Raw genomic sequence first — 14,530 nt, 5'->3', positions numbered from 1 at the left:
TCAAAGGTGCAATGATGCGCTTGAGTGAAGCTGTCGAGACTAGTCGCCTAATTGTCTGGATGAAGCTCAAGAAGCCCAGGCTTGTATGAGGCTGTTGAGTGAAAGGGGTGTCACATTATGCAATCAATCTTTTCAATCATCACTCTCGCGTCTCAATAAAGATAGCCGTCAGAGATATAAAAAGGGATATATTTAAGTGAATGATGATAGTTGCGATACGTGTAGTTATTTTAGACTGATTTATGAATAAGAAGATATGGCCGCGCTATGTTCGGACGCGAACCGTTTGGTCTTGGGTTGTTGGCTTCCTTTTTGTGATTCATGACTATTAGAATCATTGCCTAGGCTTAGGTGGATGAAACAATATGTCCTGAGGATGTTAGTCAATTACGTATTTTGATCACGTTCGATATGTCATCAGCAACCCACCGTATTGAAAATGATTTCCACCATGATTTACTTATTATAGTTAATTTGACCGATTACATAATTGCTAGAAAACATAGTAGCTCGAGCCACGGTGCGTTTCTAGCGTCTGTTATTGTTTGGGAGAACTGAGCAGTGGTTAGGCTTAGGGTAGGCTCAGCTACATTGCAATACAATATAGAGTCAAAAGACTGCTCAAGTCAAAATATATATCTGAAGATACCTGACTCCGAGCACTTAACGGACTATCCTCTAACTGCCCCTCTCAAACAGGGGAGTAATCAATCGTATGAGTTATTGACTAACGTAACCCTTGCACATTCCCTATCAGTAGTGATAACTCTTCTTGAAGTTCAACCAGTTCTATATAGAAGAAAGGGTTCTCATGTTGGAGTTAGTTAATGCTGTCACTATCCTGCGTCTTATTGATTCGGTTCCGAATGCCTATTAAGCATTCGGCTTGTCTGCGGGGAAAGAATTTTAAAGAAAGACGTTTCCAAGGCTTCCTATATGTATCATAAGCTATCTAGGGATGGAGATTAGTGTGGAATATGTTTGTAAAGCTTACTTCCTTTCTTCTTTAAGAAGAATTGTAGACGAGGCATATTAAGCAGACTTTATAATGTTTAGAGGTTAAATGAAAGCATATAAAGAATAATATTTAAGAAATAAAAAGAATGTTTTATACCGTCCGCTCTGTCATCTGATTGATCTTTCTTCCTGATATCTTTCTTATCGTCTTTAACTTAGAGTAGTTGAGGGTGCTCAATAGTTAGTAATAGATTGCAATGTTAATCGATGCTATAACTACACCTTGTATAGGATAACTAACATTGAATAACAGCTACAGCTACGCATCTTTTTCTCGAGATTTGTCGTCAGGTTTCCACTCAATCATAGATGGTCTGAAGCCCAATATAAGACCTTCACAACCCGGTGGGGTTGACCTTTCCCACTTGGTAATGTAGGCGCTTGTCAACCTATAGCCCGGCGGTGCAGCACGTCCATAGTGCGACCCATTCATTGACTTGCCGCTTACTAAACCCTTATCCTTGTTGTTCCAAAACTTCACACCTCCGAGCTTTTGACCATACCAAACACTAATAAAATAGAAGTATTCGTCCTCTGCAAGGTCAAGCTGTTGAGCCTCGCCATCATTCATCGATCCAAATTCAGGACCCCAATTCTTTCCGTACTTTATCTTCAACCCATCAATATCATTATATCCCCTCACGTATACTGAAGAGATGGGAGGACCTCGGTCAGTGATAGACGGTCCAATCGTGTCGCTCCATGTAGCATAGGTTGTGTAGCGGCCAAACGGACCAAAGAATATCTCACGGTCCAAGGTTTTCAAAACGGACTCGGGTATCTTGCCTTCTGCCAGGTACGGCCAAAACTCGGCATAGTTGAGTACGTTCATAATCATGCCAGAGTCGTAGTCTGCGTATGCTCTGAGCTTGGCTGCATCACCAGCTCCTGGGTTTTCGCGATCAGTGACTGGTGGATCCTGAATCTTGACTTGCCCGCGACCTTTCTGATAGATCCTGTTGACGTAGGTTACATAGTCGAGCTCATCATAGTTGCCCTCATCCCCAGTGGATCCCGACGTAGTAGCAACAAGGTCAGCATATGCAGTTTTCCAAGTATCGACTATCTTGGTCGGTATATCCAAGTCGGTGGCTGTGGCAATGGCCTCTTTGAGCAAATGGCTCTGTTCTGAAGCGATGTGTTTTACCGGCGGAATGCCAATCTTGGGCGCCGTTTTATGGTCAAACTCAGCACGCAGGGTCTCAATGTTTTCGACGGAGTAGCCCCAGTCTTTGCCATACTTGATGCCATCGACTAATAGCGCGAGGTGGATGTTAGCTGCAAGAGCAAACAAGGGAAGAGAAACCACTGCATAGGTCTCGATCCGGAACCCAGGAATAGCAGCCCTTGTTAAGTTCAAAAAAGCAATGTGAGTGGTTTTTAGCGTGTTTCGTGCCTTTTTCTTTTCCTCCGCCGACTCCTCCTCGTAGTTTTTTAGAATTCGTCTATAATTCTCCATGTTATCTTGAAGACCTCGGATCTTTTGCTTCAGAATCTCCATTTGAGCTGCAGTGATCTTGGCATCAACGAGTGCCTCGATGCGGTCACGAAGCTTTGCCCAGATCTTGTCAATCGAATTGGGTTGAACAAGGAAACCGCACATTAAAGAGACAAATGCGCTGAGGCCAGTCCCAATACCAGGAACGAGACCACAAGCCCCAGCCAAGACGGTGAAAACATATTGTCCAACCTCTTCGGGGTCATTAATCTCCAGCTTCTGACCGTCATCGACGGCTTTGATCAGCTGACCGGCCAGTTTGTCGGAGAATTTCCCACTGATTTTAATACCCATTTTTAGAATATATGTCCGTAGATGAAAAGACGAAAGGCAAGGTAGGTTGTGGAATTGTGGATGTTGAGGATGATAGTGGAATAGCTTGAAAGGGTTCTCTTGAGAATTTGAGACTTTTTCAGGCTTATATACGTACTTGCATCTTTCTGTGACGTGTTGGTTAGATTCATTAACAGCTCTAGAAAAGCAATGTCTCAAACTAACGTCATATTTTCTTTGAGTTTTATCTCAACTAGCCAAGTTGGAAAAATGGTGCAGCAGGCCTGAACGTTTTTTAATTCTTATTGGGCTGTAAGCTTGATTGGATTTGACATGTAGCGAATGTGACACGACACGGCACGGCTGGGAATTAAGTTGCTCTTTAGCTTTCAGCTGTTATGATCTTGCATATCCCTGCCTCTTCAAGACGCAATTTCTAAGACAGGCATAACTAGCGTTAACTAACTCCAGGAATCAAGATCTTTCTCAGTAAAGTATTGCAGCTTTTGTTTAGATTGGAATGATATCAATATGCTGCTTAGAGTTAGCGATGTCAGGTCTCCGACACTTACCACCCCCGCCAAGCCGACTATCAGCGATCCCAACGTTTTGAGACCTTCTACTATTAAAATACAGATCCAAGGTATTACAATACATAGCTATGCCAGACTCTGAGCTTATCGCTTTATGAGGTTAGTGAGAGTAGAAGCAAGAGAGCTATTTTGTGCTATTGTATATTAATGTCCTAGGAAAACCTAGTCTTGAGAGAAACCTTGACTTGAAGATATGTTAAATATTGAACCTGAGCAAGGAGACTAACCCTTTCTGATAGATAGAACTAAGAAGGTTTAGGTAAACGCTAAAATATTTAAAACTAATAAATACCCTTTTCCGTTGTTGAACTATGTTTGTTATGATCTCTTAAGCTGGCGCCCAGGCCTGTTGTTGAACTATGTCAAGTATCATCCTTTCAACTTATCTATTTCTGCGGCAGTACATCATTGACATCAAAGATCTTAGCAAATGGATCATTGGAAGGATCCGGCTCATACCGATACTCCATGTTATTTGCAATCCTCTCCAATAAACCTGGATATTGCGCCTCAGGATAAGCCTGTCGGATAAAAGCCATCATTCCATCTATGCCTGCACTTACTCCCGAAGACGTCCAAATCTTGCCAGAAGTAACCCAGCGTGCCTGTGCCACCCAATGGGTTCGTGGACCACAAGGAGTCACCAGCTGCCAATTTGCCTTATTTGATGTGGCCCGCAGTCCGTCCAAAAGGCCAGCTTTCGCGGCAATGGCTGAGCCCGTACAGACTGTGAAAAGATTCTGCAATGATGGAAACACCTTTTTGAGAAAATCAATCTCTGGTTGAATTGCCTCCAAAGGGAAGCTACCCCATCCACCACCGATGATAAGCACGTCTAAAGGAGGTGCTGTTTCAAATGTATGCGATGGTTTATAAACTTGTGAAGATTGAAATGAAAAGCCGTCGGTGGGATTCGAGGTGAAGGGAGGACCACTCCTAGGATTGGCTGGTGATAAATCCGCTGGAGTATGAGGATTATTTCCGTCAATTGGCCGGCCTATGACGGCTAAAGTCAATTTAGAATTGGGAAGTTGGTCTGTAAGAGTATTGAGACACTCGATAGGACCAGCAACATCGAGGACTTCAAATCCAGGGTATAGGAGCACGCCATAAGACAGCCTAGGGTTGTCTGATTCAGCCATGACAGTAACAAAGTCTTGAAATACTGATTGATAACTACTCGAAAAGGTTGTCCATAAATATCTCCCAATGTCTTTATTATGTAAGTGGTGTATAGGTGGAGTAATTGTAGTTGTACTACGTGGCGCTATACAATTGGTAGGAAGTGTTAGTAGACTTCACTTGCATAAAAGAACAGCTATACAGCACTCTTTTACCGTTTCAGGTGCCCCAGCAAGCTAAGACTGAATAAGAACAAGCGCAGAGTGGATTCACTGTAAGATCTATCTAGATAATCTAAGTCGCGAATTATCTCTGATAACCTGACGAGACCCGAGAATATGTACCCGTTATCCATACCATATTTTCCTCTTGTTGCAAGTCGGGACGAGTTTCAACCGAGGTCTAACGACCTCACTGCACCACCTTCATTCGGCTATGACTTTGCCACTCTCAAGACATATGGATAATATGCATGCTGCTTGCATCTTCACATTAGCCAAATTTCGCACGGACAACCCTTGTAAGACTGTGAACTCCTCACCATTTCTGTACGTGATCTCGTTGATCAAGCATCTTTGCCACCTCTATGGCCTGTCTGATATTGTACTTGTAGCCAAGTACCATAAGGCGATCTTCGATGTAGTGCCTAGCTAAGGGCGGGCATACGTCGAGACTTACGATGCTTGTCAAAGGCCAAATGAGGTACCGCGCCTCTATGCTGTTTTGCGATTCAAGTAGGTCTAGATAGTAGGGAACGCTGGCTAGTATATCTTTGACCAGCTCTGCGCTCTCGACAAGTACTTTCTCCATCGTGTAATCTCTTGTTTTGAGCAAGACGCTGTTTATATCAGGATATTGACAGAAAGTCTCTATACCTGAGCCGCGTTTGAAGGCAGAAAATATCCACTGCAGAAGACCTAGATTTATCAGTCTAGCCACGTTGTGTAGGCGAGCTGTCTGTTGATCTTGGTATCGATGCATCACACCTTCAAAGATATGAATGTTGTGAACCTCTTGGTACCTATCATTGCCATCCATGGTGTGAATGACTTCAAACGGTACCATTTCACGAAGTTCCTCGCGTAAGATACTCACCTCGTCAAGTAACCCAAAGGTCTCCTTGAGCACTTCCTTGGCTGTCATATTCCCCATGTTCGGAGATATCACAGCCATACGCCAAAGAAGAAACATTATACTTTTGCTGACAAAGTCAAGCCGTGGGCAAGAAGATGTGGCATACTCAAAAAGTCGATTAAGTTCAAGGGATATTGAGGTGTGATGAACAATGGAATCGATCAGCACATTCACCCCGGCATGATGAAATAACAAACGCCCGAAATGACTTTGGAATTGTCTCTTACTTCTTAACAAGAGAAGCTGAGAAGATCCTCGAATATGAGCAGTCCAATTTTCGGGATCACCGCCATTATGGAAACAAAGGGCCTCAAATGCTGATAGCAGAAGTACGCAAAGTAATGTACTATCGAGAACAGCCGTTTCGGGCTGGTTGAGTAGCCGGTTTGTTTGGACCAATGATCTGGCATAGTATTGCCGAGCTATACACGACAAGTTGCCATCTCTGTGTTGCAATGCCATTGACCCCAATGCTGACGCACATAGGGCTTGTGTGATCTTGTCATCCTTTACCAAGGAAGACGAAAACTCGGGTAAATATGCGAAAGTTCCTGAACTTGAAAAGATGGAAAAGAAATATCCTAAAGCGGTGGCCTCAAGTGGCAATGGAATGTTATCCGGGATGGGCTCAACCACATCGCATATTGGAATTTCCCGCAGTTGCCTTTCGGACTGGTTTCCGAGAACTTCATTGCGTCGGTGTGCCTTTTCTTTCACCTTGAGTGTCTCATCCTTAATTTTGAGGACTCGGAGGTTCCGATATTCACAGCTAGCAATGTCCATACGTATACAAGGAGAGCATTGAGGTTTCTTCTGGTCACACTAGTGTACAAATGGTTAGCATTAATTTCTTGAGGCTGAATTCAGTCTACAGGAATAGACTGCGCCACTTTGTTTGTTTGTCGTTATGGCATGCTGGGAGACTTGGGCACGTGTGGTAGGTAGGTACCTTTCTCCTCTTGAGACGACATGGCTCGCAGGCTTGTGAGGGCTTCCCTGCGAAGCCCATTTCAATTCTATCAATCCGATTCGTTGGGACTGACTCGATCGATAACTTGGACGGAAAATGGTCTTGTCTAGGAATGTAATCCTGAGACAAGTCGTGCTGTAGCAGATGCGTCTTCTGCTGCTCGTGGCTGTGTAATATTTGCCAGTCACCCCGAAATACGTATGAATTTATGTGAAAGAGGCATATTGTTTCGACGATATGGGGGCGGTCTTGTTCCTGATGATGTCAATAGACTCTACAGAGCTTAGCGTCGAAATGACTTACCATGAAAGGTTTAGCTCATGCGTAAGTCTCATCGATCAATTAGCGGGCGCATATCAAGTTCCCTGCAGCATTTCTTAGTGCTTAGCATCCATTGTCTTGACCCAGCCTTGGTGAAATTGCTATGATCCACTATCCATTTTCTATGCTCAGTGTGCATTCGCATTCGCTTTCGACGAAAAAACAAGTTCAGATGATCTCATGACAAGAATTACCGACCTATCATGATAGACCTGATAGCGTTGAAGGATCGTTCTCCACGTCAATTATATCCCTACGCTGAGCTTCGCCAGATAGGTGTTAGAAATGGTATATAATACAAGCACATCCCGACTTACCATTCGTTACCTGCTCTTCAGCTTTCACTTCTGATAAACAAAGACTTCACTCAACATCTTCAATATGAAGGTTACCCTCAAAATCACCGCCTTGCTGATTGCAAGCTGTCCCCTGGTAAGCCAAGGTTCTCTGACAACTGCTACCATTGGAAATATGCTGACTACCATGACTCAGACTCCAGCATTTGCATTCCCTACTACGGGTTCCTTCAGATCCGACGTCATGGCCAGGTCGCACAATGACACTATCAACGCGACGATGGCTCCTATCGTGGGTGACGAGTCGTTCAACTTCAACATCTTGGCTTATATGTCAGGCGCTCCGTACCAAGGCGCCGATATTGGCGAGGTTCTCGTTGCTGCCAACAACATCAAGGACGGGGATTTTGAAAGTTTTTATGAACAATTTCACAGCCTGGCTACTCGCGTGCACGACCAGGCTATTGCAATTGACGCGAAGAAACATCCCGTCTCTGCTAGAAATGCATTTTTTCGATCATCCACATATTATCGCGCTGCCGATGTATATCTTCATGGTAACTGGAATGACCCGCGAATCGTGGAGTTATGGAAAAAGCAAGCTACAGATTTCGACAAAGCTATTCGGCTTCTGCCGCAGCCCGGGGAACGAATAGAGATTCATGCGGACAACTTTACCATCCCAGCTATCTTCTTTAAAACCAACAGGCCCGGAAGACGCCCCACAGTTATTCTTGGCCAAGGTTACGATGGGGCCATGGAAGACTTATACCATGTTATGGGCGAAGCTCTTCTTCAACGTGGCATGAACGCTATCGTGTACGAGGGTCCAGGGCAGCCAACCGTCCGCCGATATCAGGATCTCGGATTCATACCCGAATGGGAAAGGGTTGTTACCCCCGTCGTTGACTATATCCTGACTCGTGATGACGTGGAAGTCGACAAGATTGCATTGATGGGTTATTCATTTGGTGGCTTCCTGGCCCCTAGAGCTGCTGCCTTTGAACACCGACTTGCAGCCGTTATCGCCATCGATGGTGTTTATGACTTTGGGGAAGCTATCCTCGAACAATTCGGCCCGGATGCTACCAAGGCTGTTCGGAGTGGGAAGAAGGAGTACGTCGATCGTCTTGGTAAACAGCTCCAGGCGGACCCGGATACTCCCACTACCTTGCGATGGGGTGTCAACCAAGGCGAATGGACGTTCAAGACTCATTCAGCCTATGAATTTGCCAAAAAGGCCCAAGATTACACACTTGAAGGATATGTTCAGAAGATTCAAGCTCCAGTATTTGTTGGTGAAGCCAAAAGCGATGTCTTCTTCAAGGGACAGGCTGCGAAACTGGCAAAGGAACTGGGAAAGCTTGCCACGTACCATGTATTTGAGGACCTTTTGGGTGCCGGTGAACATTGCCAGATTGGGGCTTCAGTGTTGATGAACCAGGTCTCTTTGGATTGGCTAGAGGATGTTTTTTACAACTAAAAGAAATCCACATGCGAATAATAAGACATTGGTTTATTTCATCGTAAAGCTGGCATTTCTAGCTAAATAGAGGGGAGTGATAAGACTGAGATATGAATTCAGGGTTTGGCTGGAACCCCAAAAATAGATAAATAGCTTACGCGTATATGGCATGTAACGGCAAGCGCTTCGATATCGGTAGTTTTATCTCATACTTATTAAGTATTACTAGAAAGCTTCTCTTGTAATAAGCTAAACCATAATGCGGTATATCCCTATGTAAGAAATTTACCTTAAAAATATAAGGTTGCAATTTACCTAATCGGTTTTCCATAGGGTCGCAAGCCTTTGCGAAAGATGTCTCGGCACTGGTGAGGTTGCCCCCTGAAATTGGCGCGACCTGGATGTTCTTCCATCCTCATACGTAATTAGCCACACACAGCTCCACTAAGAAGCACAATTTCGGAGGGACTGAAGAAGACGTCTTTCGATACGTAAATCATGCGATTGGCTACTCCGGAATAATATAGCCGGCGCCCCTTAATCTCATCTGAAACTCTGTCCCCATGCACCATTTGCTTTTTAAGCGACTCAATCTCTTCCAAAAACTGTGTTCCCGACTTGGACAAGTGTAGATTGATAACTACAGTAACAGATGCCCTACTACTTACTATGGCTTCCACAATATCACGACGAACTCATAAAAAGTCTAGGTTGGGATGCATGGAATGTAAACGTCGGCATATCAAGGTAATTATCTTTTAGCCCTGAAATTCCGTGTAATGTGTTCTTCGGCTGACTCGTATGATTGTTGAACCAGTGCGACGAAAGACAGCCTAGCTGTGGCAATTGTGTTGTCAGTGAACGACCATGTTCCTTTCCCAGTCCACGTCCGCACCAATCACGCCCGGTCTCTCCTTCGCTGTCTGTCAGCAATCGCGGCCCGAAATATCCCAAGCTTGAGCCATTGTCTTGGTCCATCGGTAGCCCAGTCGAACGCGCTGCTGGCTTTCGCAACGATGTCAATATGCAACATATGGAGTTACTCATTCATTTCTCAGTCGACATTCCACTTCCAGATATTGATGAGGCTCTCCAGGCCTCATTCACTAAATTGGTGCTCAACGTCGGGCTAGATGCACCATACCTGCTATACCAGACTCTTGCGAGTTCGGCCCGTCATCTTGCCACAGTCAAACCATCTCTGTCACCAATATATTTGCGACAGACAACAGAATTACAGCACAGCAGCATAGAGAAGTTCAACTCACTGAACTTGCGCATCGACGATTCCAACTGCGTACCTGCGCTCTTGTTCTCCTCTTTCCTTGCAAGAGATATGCTGACTAGCACGCTTGCGGCCGTCCGTCAACACCAAAACTTCTCATTGTTCTTCCACCAGTACATCCAGTATATCCACGTACAGCGTGGAGTCGAGGCTATTGGATCTTCCACTTGGCCGTACCTTATACAATCTGAACTCCGACCATTGTTGATATGGGGCTCCAAGCTTTCTGAGCTTTCGCCTCAGGGTCGCGAATTGAGCGAACTCATCGCATCAATCACCAGAAACTCCGCCTTGGACAAAGAAGCGACCGAGGCCTGTATAACTTCAGTGCACTATTTGCAAGTCGGGCTGGATTATCTACTGTCATCAAAGTCCCGGAAGACAGGAATACAAATGGTATTCAACTGGGCAGTATTAATACCGACTAGATATATCGAGCTTCTCACCCTGCGTGAGCCTCAAGCACTCGTTATTCTCGGCCACTATGCAGTTCTTTTGCACCTATGCAAGGATGTGTGGCAGGTCGGAGACTCAGGGCGCTACGTACTCGGTGGGATCGTCAAGGAGCTATCGTCCAAATGGGTTCAAATGTTATGGTGGCCGCTTTCCGTGATTGGACTCGGATTGGGCTGGAAGGCCTCGTTTGAAGCATCACGTGGCACAAGCACCGAATGACCATGTGAGATATTCCTGCTGGAATATCACTTACCCAAGCCAAAAGCGAGAAAATCTACATATAGTGATAAATCGCGGGAAAATTCATATCCAACATTTTACAAGGGAGTATAATCGTCAATTGTTTTTAATACCTCGGCAAACAGTGGTTGAGAAGCGGCGCTACAAAAGGCCTGTCAATTCCCACTTTGGTTCACCGACCCTGTCTACCAATGAGACGAAGCTGAATAACCACGAGGCTATTGATATCACAAGCAAATTACTAGACCCCAAGATTTTCAATACCAATTGGCCCGGAGCATATTCTCAATAGGGACATTTCGTAGAAATAAGAGAGCTGTTCGGCTACGCGGCACATCGATTTAGAGAACGTGATTAAATGAGAAGAGTGATGATAGACATTGCAAAGCTTTAAGTACATGGACTTTTCCTTTTTGTTAGACTCTGTAACTATAGACAACACTAAGTTTTCAACGAGCATGAATGGCAACATGGCTTCTATGAAAAACTTGATTGCGATCTTGCCATTTCTGGGAGCTGGTGTCGAGGCTGCAGTTAGCTTTCCACCTCTTCCGTCAGACTTGTCGACCCCAGTTCAGCAGCGTATTGCTTTTGGCGGACCGAACAGTTTGTGCTTCCCCCCAATATTTTAATCGATACTCCAATTCTAACCCGACTATTAGGTGTTACTGTTGGTTGGAACACTTACGCCAAACAAGCAAAACCTTGCGTTCAATACGGTACCTCTCAGAAGGCGCTAGATAAACAAGCATGTTCCGATGTCTCGGTAACATATCCCACTTCCCGCACCTGGGCAAACTCGGTCACTCTCGATGGTTTATCACCAGCAACAACGTACTATTACAAGATTGTGTCCAAGAATTCAACCATCGACCACTTTCTGAGCCCTCGCACGGCCGGGGACAAAACGCCATTTGCCATCAATGCTATCATTGATCTCGGTGTTTACGGTCAAGATGGCTTCACAATCGACATGGACCACTCCAAGCGTGATGTGATCCCGACTATCCAGCCATCGTTGAATCATATAACTATTGGTAGACTTGCCACAACAGTCGACGACTACGAGTTTATCATTCACCCGGGTGATCTTGCCTACGCCGACGATTGGTTTGAGAAGCCTAAGAATCTCCTTCATGGACAAGAAGCCTATCAAGCCATCCTGGAGACTTTCTACGACCAACTTGCCCCAATTTCGGGTCGGAAGCCTTATATGGTGTCCCCTGGAAATCACGAAGCAACTTGCCAAGAAATTCCTATCCTCAACCATCTTTGCCCTGAAGGACAGAAGAACTTTACAGATTTTATGGTTAGGTTCGGCAACATTATACCTCTTCCTTTTGCCTCAACATCCTCAGACGATACAGCCAAAGTGAATGTCAACAAGGCAAAGCAACTTGCAAACCCGCCATTCTGGTTTTCCTTCGACTATGGCATGGCGCATGTGGTTATGATCGACACCGAAACTGACTTTCCTGATGCACCTGACCAGCCAGGTGGTTCAGCCCATTTGAACAGTGGACCCTTCGGAAGACCAAATCAACAGCTACAGTTCCTTGAAGCCGATCTAGCATCTGTTGACCGAGAAGTTACACCCTGGCTTATCGTCGCAGGTCATCGTCCGTGGTACTCTACCAACAACGAGGGATGCAAACCCTGCCAAAAGGCTTTTGAGGGGCTGTTCTACAAGTACGGCGTTGACTTGGGTGTTTTTGGCCACGTGCATAATTCTCAACGATTCCATCCGGTCTACAATGGTACTGTCGACCCTGCTGGCCAACAAGATCCCAAGGCGCCAATGTACATTGTCTCTGGAGGAACGGGCAACATTGAAGGGTTGAGCGCTGTTGGGACGAAGGGACCGGAGAATGCATTTGCTTATGCGGATGATTTCAGTTATGCCACTATTCGCTTCCAGGATGCTAACAACTTGCAAATTGACTTTATCCGCTCAGCTACTGGGGAGCTGTTGGATCGATCTAAGCTTTTTAAGTCTCATAAACAACGTTTTGTCAAACAGACTTGAATTAAAATAGCATGATTACTTAAATACAGTTATTGCCAAGAAACCCATTATCTCTATCTCTGGCAATCTAAATTCAGATATGCGAGAGGCCAGGAAAGCCATATACGAAAATCTTCGGACATAGCAAGGATACCTTTCATGATATGAACTGCCCATTCCTGCATGAACCAATACTTTTCCTCCGATGTCCGAAGTAATACGCAAAAGTGTCCCAGGATAACTATGGCGACCGTATCTCCTTGATGCAACCCTTCCATGTAATCATCTTTTAGCTGGTAGATCCAGCTTATTATAATCTCGAGTTTGCCAACAGCATTCAAAGAAGCATTTTGTCCCTGGCCAAATATCCCTTCGAAACAGTCCGTGAGCACTTTTAGTTCATGCTCATAAGCCTTGGTTAATCTTTCGTCTGCGGGCCTTGTAATTAGGTTAGAGATGTTGTTCAAAGACGAACGCCAGTCTTCGATACCATTGACCATTAAAGCCGGATCAACTGGTGTTATGTCTCCTGGTGGGCTGGAGCTGGGCGTTGGGGCATATTCTGCCAGCATGCCAGAAAATACAGATGACCAGCCTGTTGACTCAACAACCAGACGTACTCCTCGAAGTAAATGAAGCCATGACACTTGGTCTTGTTGATTGACCAAAAGGAAATTTCCAGAACTCGGTCCTTTGGCCAGAGCGACAAAACAGATAAGCACGGATGTTAAATACGCAGCCGGGGCACTCTCTACATCGAGACGACCTATCAGCACTGTCGCTGGTTGCAAAGAAGCTGTCAGATGCTTTTCTGCCAGTAACAGATATCGCGGTTTATCGACGGGTTTGAGTTTGGCCAAGTGGTATGATGATAATGATAGGACAAGGTTCAGTATGCAGGGGTGCTGAAGTCCAACTTGAGGAACGCCATCATACCAGAGTCGATTTTGGCCACCATCGCTGAGAGTTGCCGCAGTCTTTGTCATATAATTGTGAAAGAGTTCCATATCAGTGGTACACAAAGGATTGGAGCTTTCTTCAGCAGTCATTGTCGCGTGGGATCGAATCTGTTCAGTCCAAGACGTCCAATCTGACCTTGGGCGCCCTCGTCGCCGTGGTTGAGGTTCAGATTGGGAAATGGGAAGAACTTGAGACCCTGGTGGTGCAGGAGAAAAGTCGCATGGGACACCAAACTGAATGCATCTTCCACACTGCGGTTTCGCTTCATCGCACTTAACAGTTCATATAATTAGCAGGGAGGCAAAAAGAGAAGGCCGTTTATCTAAGGGAGGTGGGCCCAAAGGATTGTAAGCTTACTAACCTTGACTTTCCGTTTTTTGCAGGTTTGGCAGCCGAGGCGAGATTTCTTATGGCTTTTACGCATATTAGTATTAAGAGCGGCTGTTGGAGGCAGTGCAGCACTAATTGCGTTACAAAATAGGCTGTAGTGTAGTTGTTATTGTGGTCTCGGATTGTGTTGGCTGATCTGTTTCCGAGATCTTGTAGGCTGCTGGGTTGTCGAAACTGGGACTCTCAGATTTTTCAGGTGCCGCATGGATCAACAGTCTTAGCTTAAACGTATCAGATGCGTAAAATCATGATTGGTCAACGCGGTTGCACTAGTGTTCGGAGACGCGGAGTCACTCTCCATCTAGCTTAAATTCAGCTCCGGACTCGCCGAGCAATCCAGGTAAGGGGACTGATTAACAACACCGCGAGGCACTCAGATTTCTATCTATCGCACAAGGTAATTGATATTGCTAGGAGGCTAGAAGCCATTTAATAATAACTTTAAATTTTCTATTATGCTCTATATGTCTATGTTCCCAATTTCCGTGACAATACTCCAAATTAA

General features: G+C 45.1%; 7 protein-coding genes across 7 annotated transcripts; 3 read left to right on the top strand and 4 right to left on the bottom strand.

Annotated features, from left to right (window-relative positions):
• Window positions 1–1,265: 1,265 nt before the first annotated feature.
• EDB82DRAFT_454160 (putative mosquitocidal toxin) lies at window positions 1,266–2,878 on the bottom strand. The gene has a single exon (XM_065607832.1). It carries the CDS (start codon window positions 2,807–2,809, stop codon window positions 1,277–1,279), a length of 1,533 nt encoding a protein of 510 aa, XP_065465240.1. The 5' UTR covers window positions 2,810–2,878; the 3' UTR covers window positions 1,266–1,276.
• A 634-nt stretch (window positions 2,879–3,512) lies between these two features.
• On the bottom strand, window positions 3,513–4,562 carry EDB82DRAFT_482259 (ThiJ/PfpI family protein). The gene has a single exon (XM_025732372.2). The coding sequence runs from the start codon at window positions 4,521–4,523 to the stop codon at window positions 3,768–3,770; it is 756 nt and encodes a 251-aa protein (XP_025591304.2). The 5' UTR covers window positions 4,524–4,562; the 3' UTR covers window positions 3,513–3,767.
• A 155-nt stretch (window positions 4,563–4,717) lies between these two features.
• Window positions 4,718–6,828, bottom strand: EDB82DRAFT_482258 (uncharacterized protein). The gene is made up of 3 exons (XM_025732373.2): window positions 6,587–6,828; window positions 5,045–6,459; window positions 4,718–4,981 (listed from the first exon to the last, which is right to left on the bottom strand). Exons 1-3 carry the CDS (start codon window positions 6,644–6,646, stop codon window positions 4,954–4,956), a joined length of 1,503 nt encoding a protein of 500 aa, XP_025591305.2. The 5' UTR covers window positions 6,647–6,828; the 3' UTR covers window positions 4,718–4,953.
• Window positions 6,829–7,068: 240 nt separating this feature from the next.
• EDB82DRAFT_564184 (Alpha/Beta hydrolase protein) lies at window positions 7,069–8,707 on the top strand (the record flags this gene model as incomplete). Its single annotated transcript, XM_025732374.2, has 2 exons — window positions 7,069–7,360; window positions 7,421–8,707. Exons 1-2 carry the CDS (start codon window positions 7,310–7,312, stop codon window positions 8,705–8,707), a joined length of 1,338 nt encoding a protein of 445 aa, XP_025591306.2. The 5' UTR covers window positions 7,069–7,309.
• A 631-nt stretch (window positions 8,708–9,338) lies between these two features.
• Window positions 9,339–10,964, top strand: EDB82DRAFT_570139 (putative Zn(II)2Cys6 transcription factor). Its single transcript, XM_025732375.2, has 2 exons — window positions 9,339–9,436; window positions 9,507–10,964. Exons 1-2 carry the CDS (start codon window positions 9,359–9,361, stop codon window positions 10,647–10,649), a joined length of 1,221 nt encoding a protein of 406 aa, XP_025591307.2. The 5' UTR covers window positions 9,339–9,358; the 3' UTR covers window positions 10,650–10,964.
• A 176-nt stretch (window positions 10,965–11,140) lies between these two features.
• EDB82DRAFT_420872 (Metallo-dependent phosphatase-like protein) lies at window positions 11,141–12,696 on the top strand (the record flags this gene model as incomplete). The annotated part of the gene is made up of 2 exons (XM_025732378.2): window positions 11,141–11,276; window positions 11,333–12,696. 2 exons carry the CDS (start codon window positions 11,141–11,143, stop codon window positions 12,694–12,696), a joined length of 1,500 nt encoding a protein of 499 aa, XP_025591308.2.
• EDB82DRAFT_454149 (uncharacterized protein) lies at window positions 12,692–14,200 on the bottom strand. Its single transcript, XM_025732379.2, has 2 exons — window positions 13,997–14,200; window positions 12,692–13,907 (listed from the first exon to the last, which is right to left on the bottom strand). The coding sequence occupies exons 1-2, from the start codon at window positions 14,057–14,059 to the stop codon at window positions 12,750–12,752; spliced, it is 1,221 nt and encodes a 406-aa protein (XP_025591309.2). The 5' UTR covers window positions 14,060–14,200; the 3' UTR covers window positions 12,692–12,749.
• Window positions 14,201–14,530: the final 330 nt, after the last annotated feature.

Source organism: Fusarium venenatum (genome assembly GCF_020744135.1).
Source record: "Fusarium venenatum strain MPI-CAGE-CH-0201 chromosome Unknown EDB82scaffold_1, whole genome shotgun sequence".
In the NCBI taxonomy this organism is placed as follows: Eukaryota; Fungi; Ascomycota; class Sordariomycetes; order Hypocreales; family Nectriaceae; genus Fusarium; species Fusarium venenatum.
The sequence above is the reverse complement of the archived record's forward strand: the minus strand, read 5'-3'. Positions and strand labels throughout refer to the sequence as shown.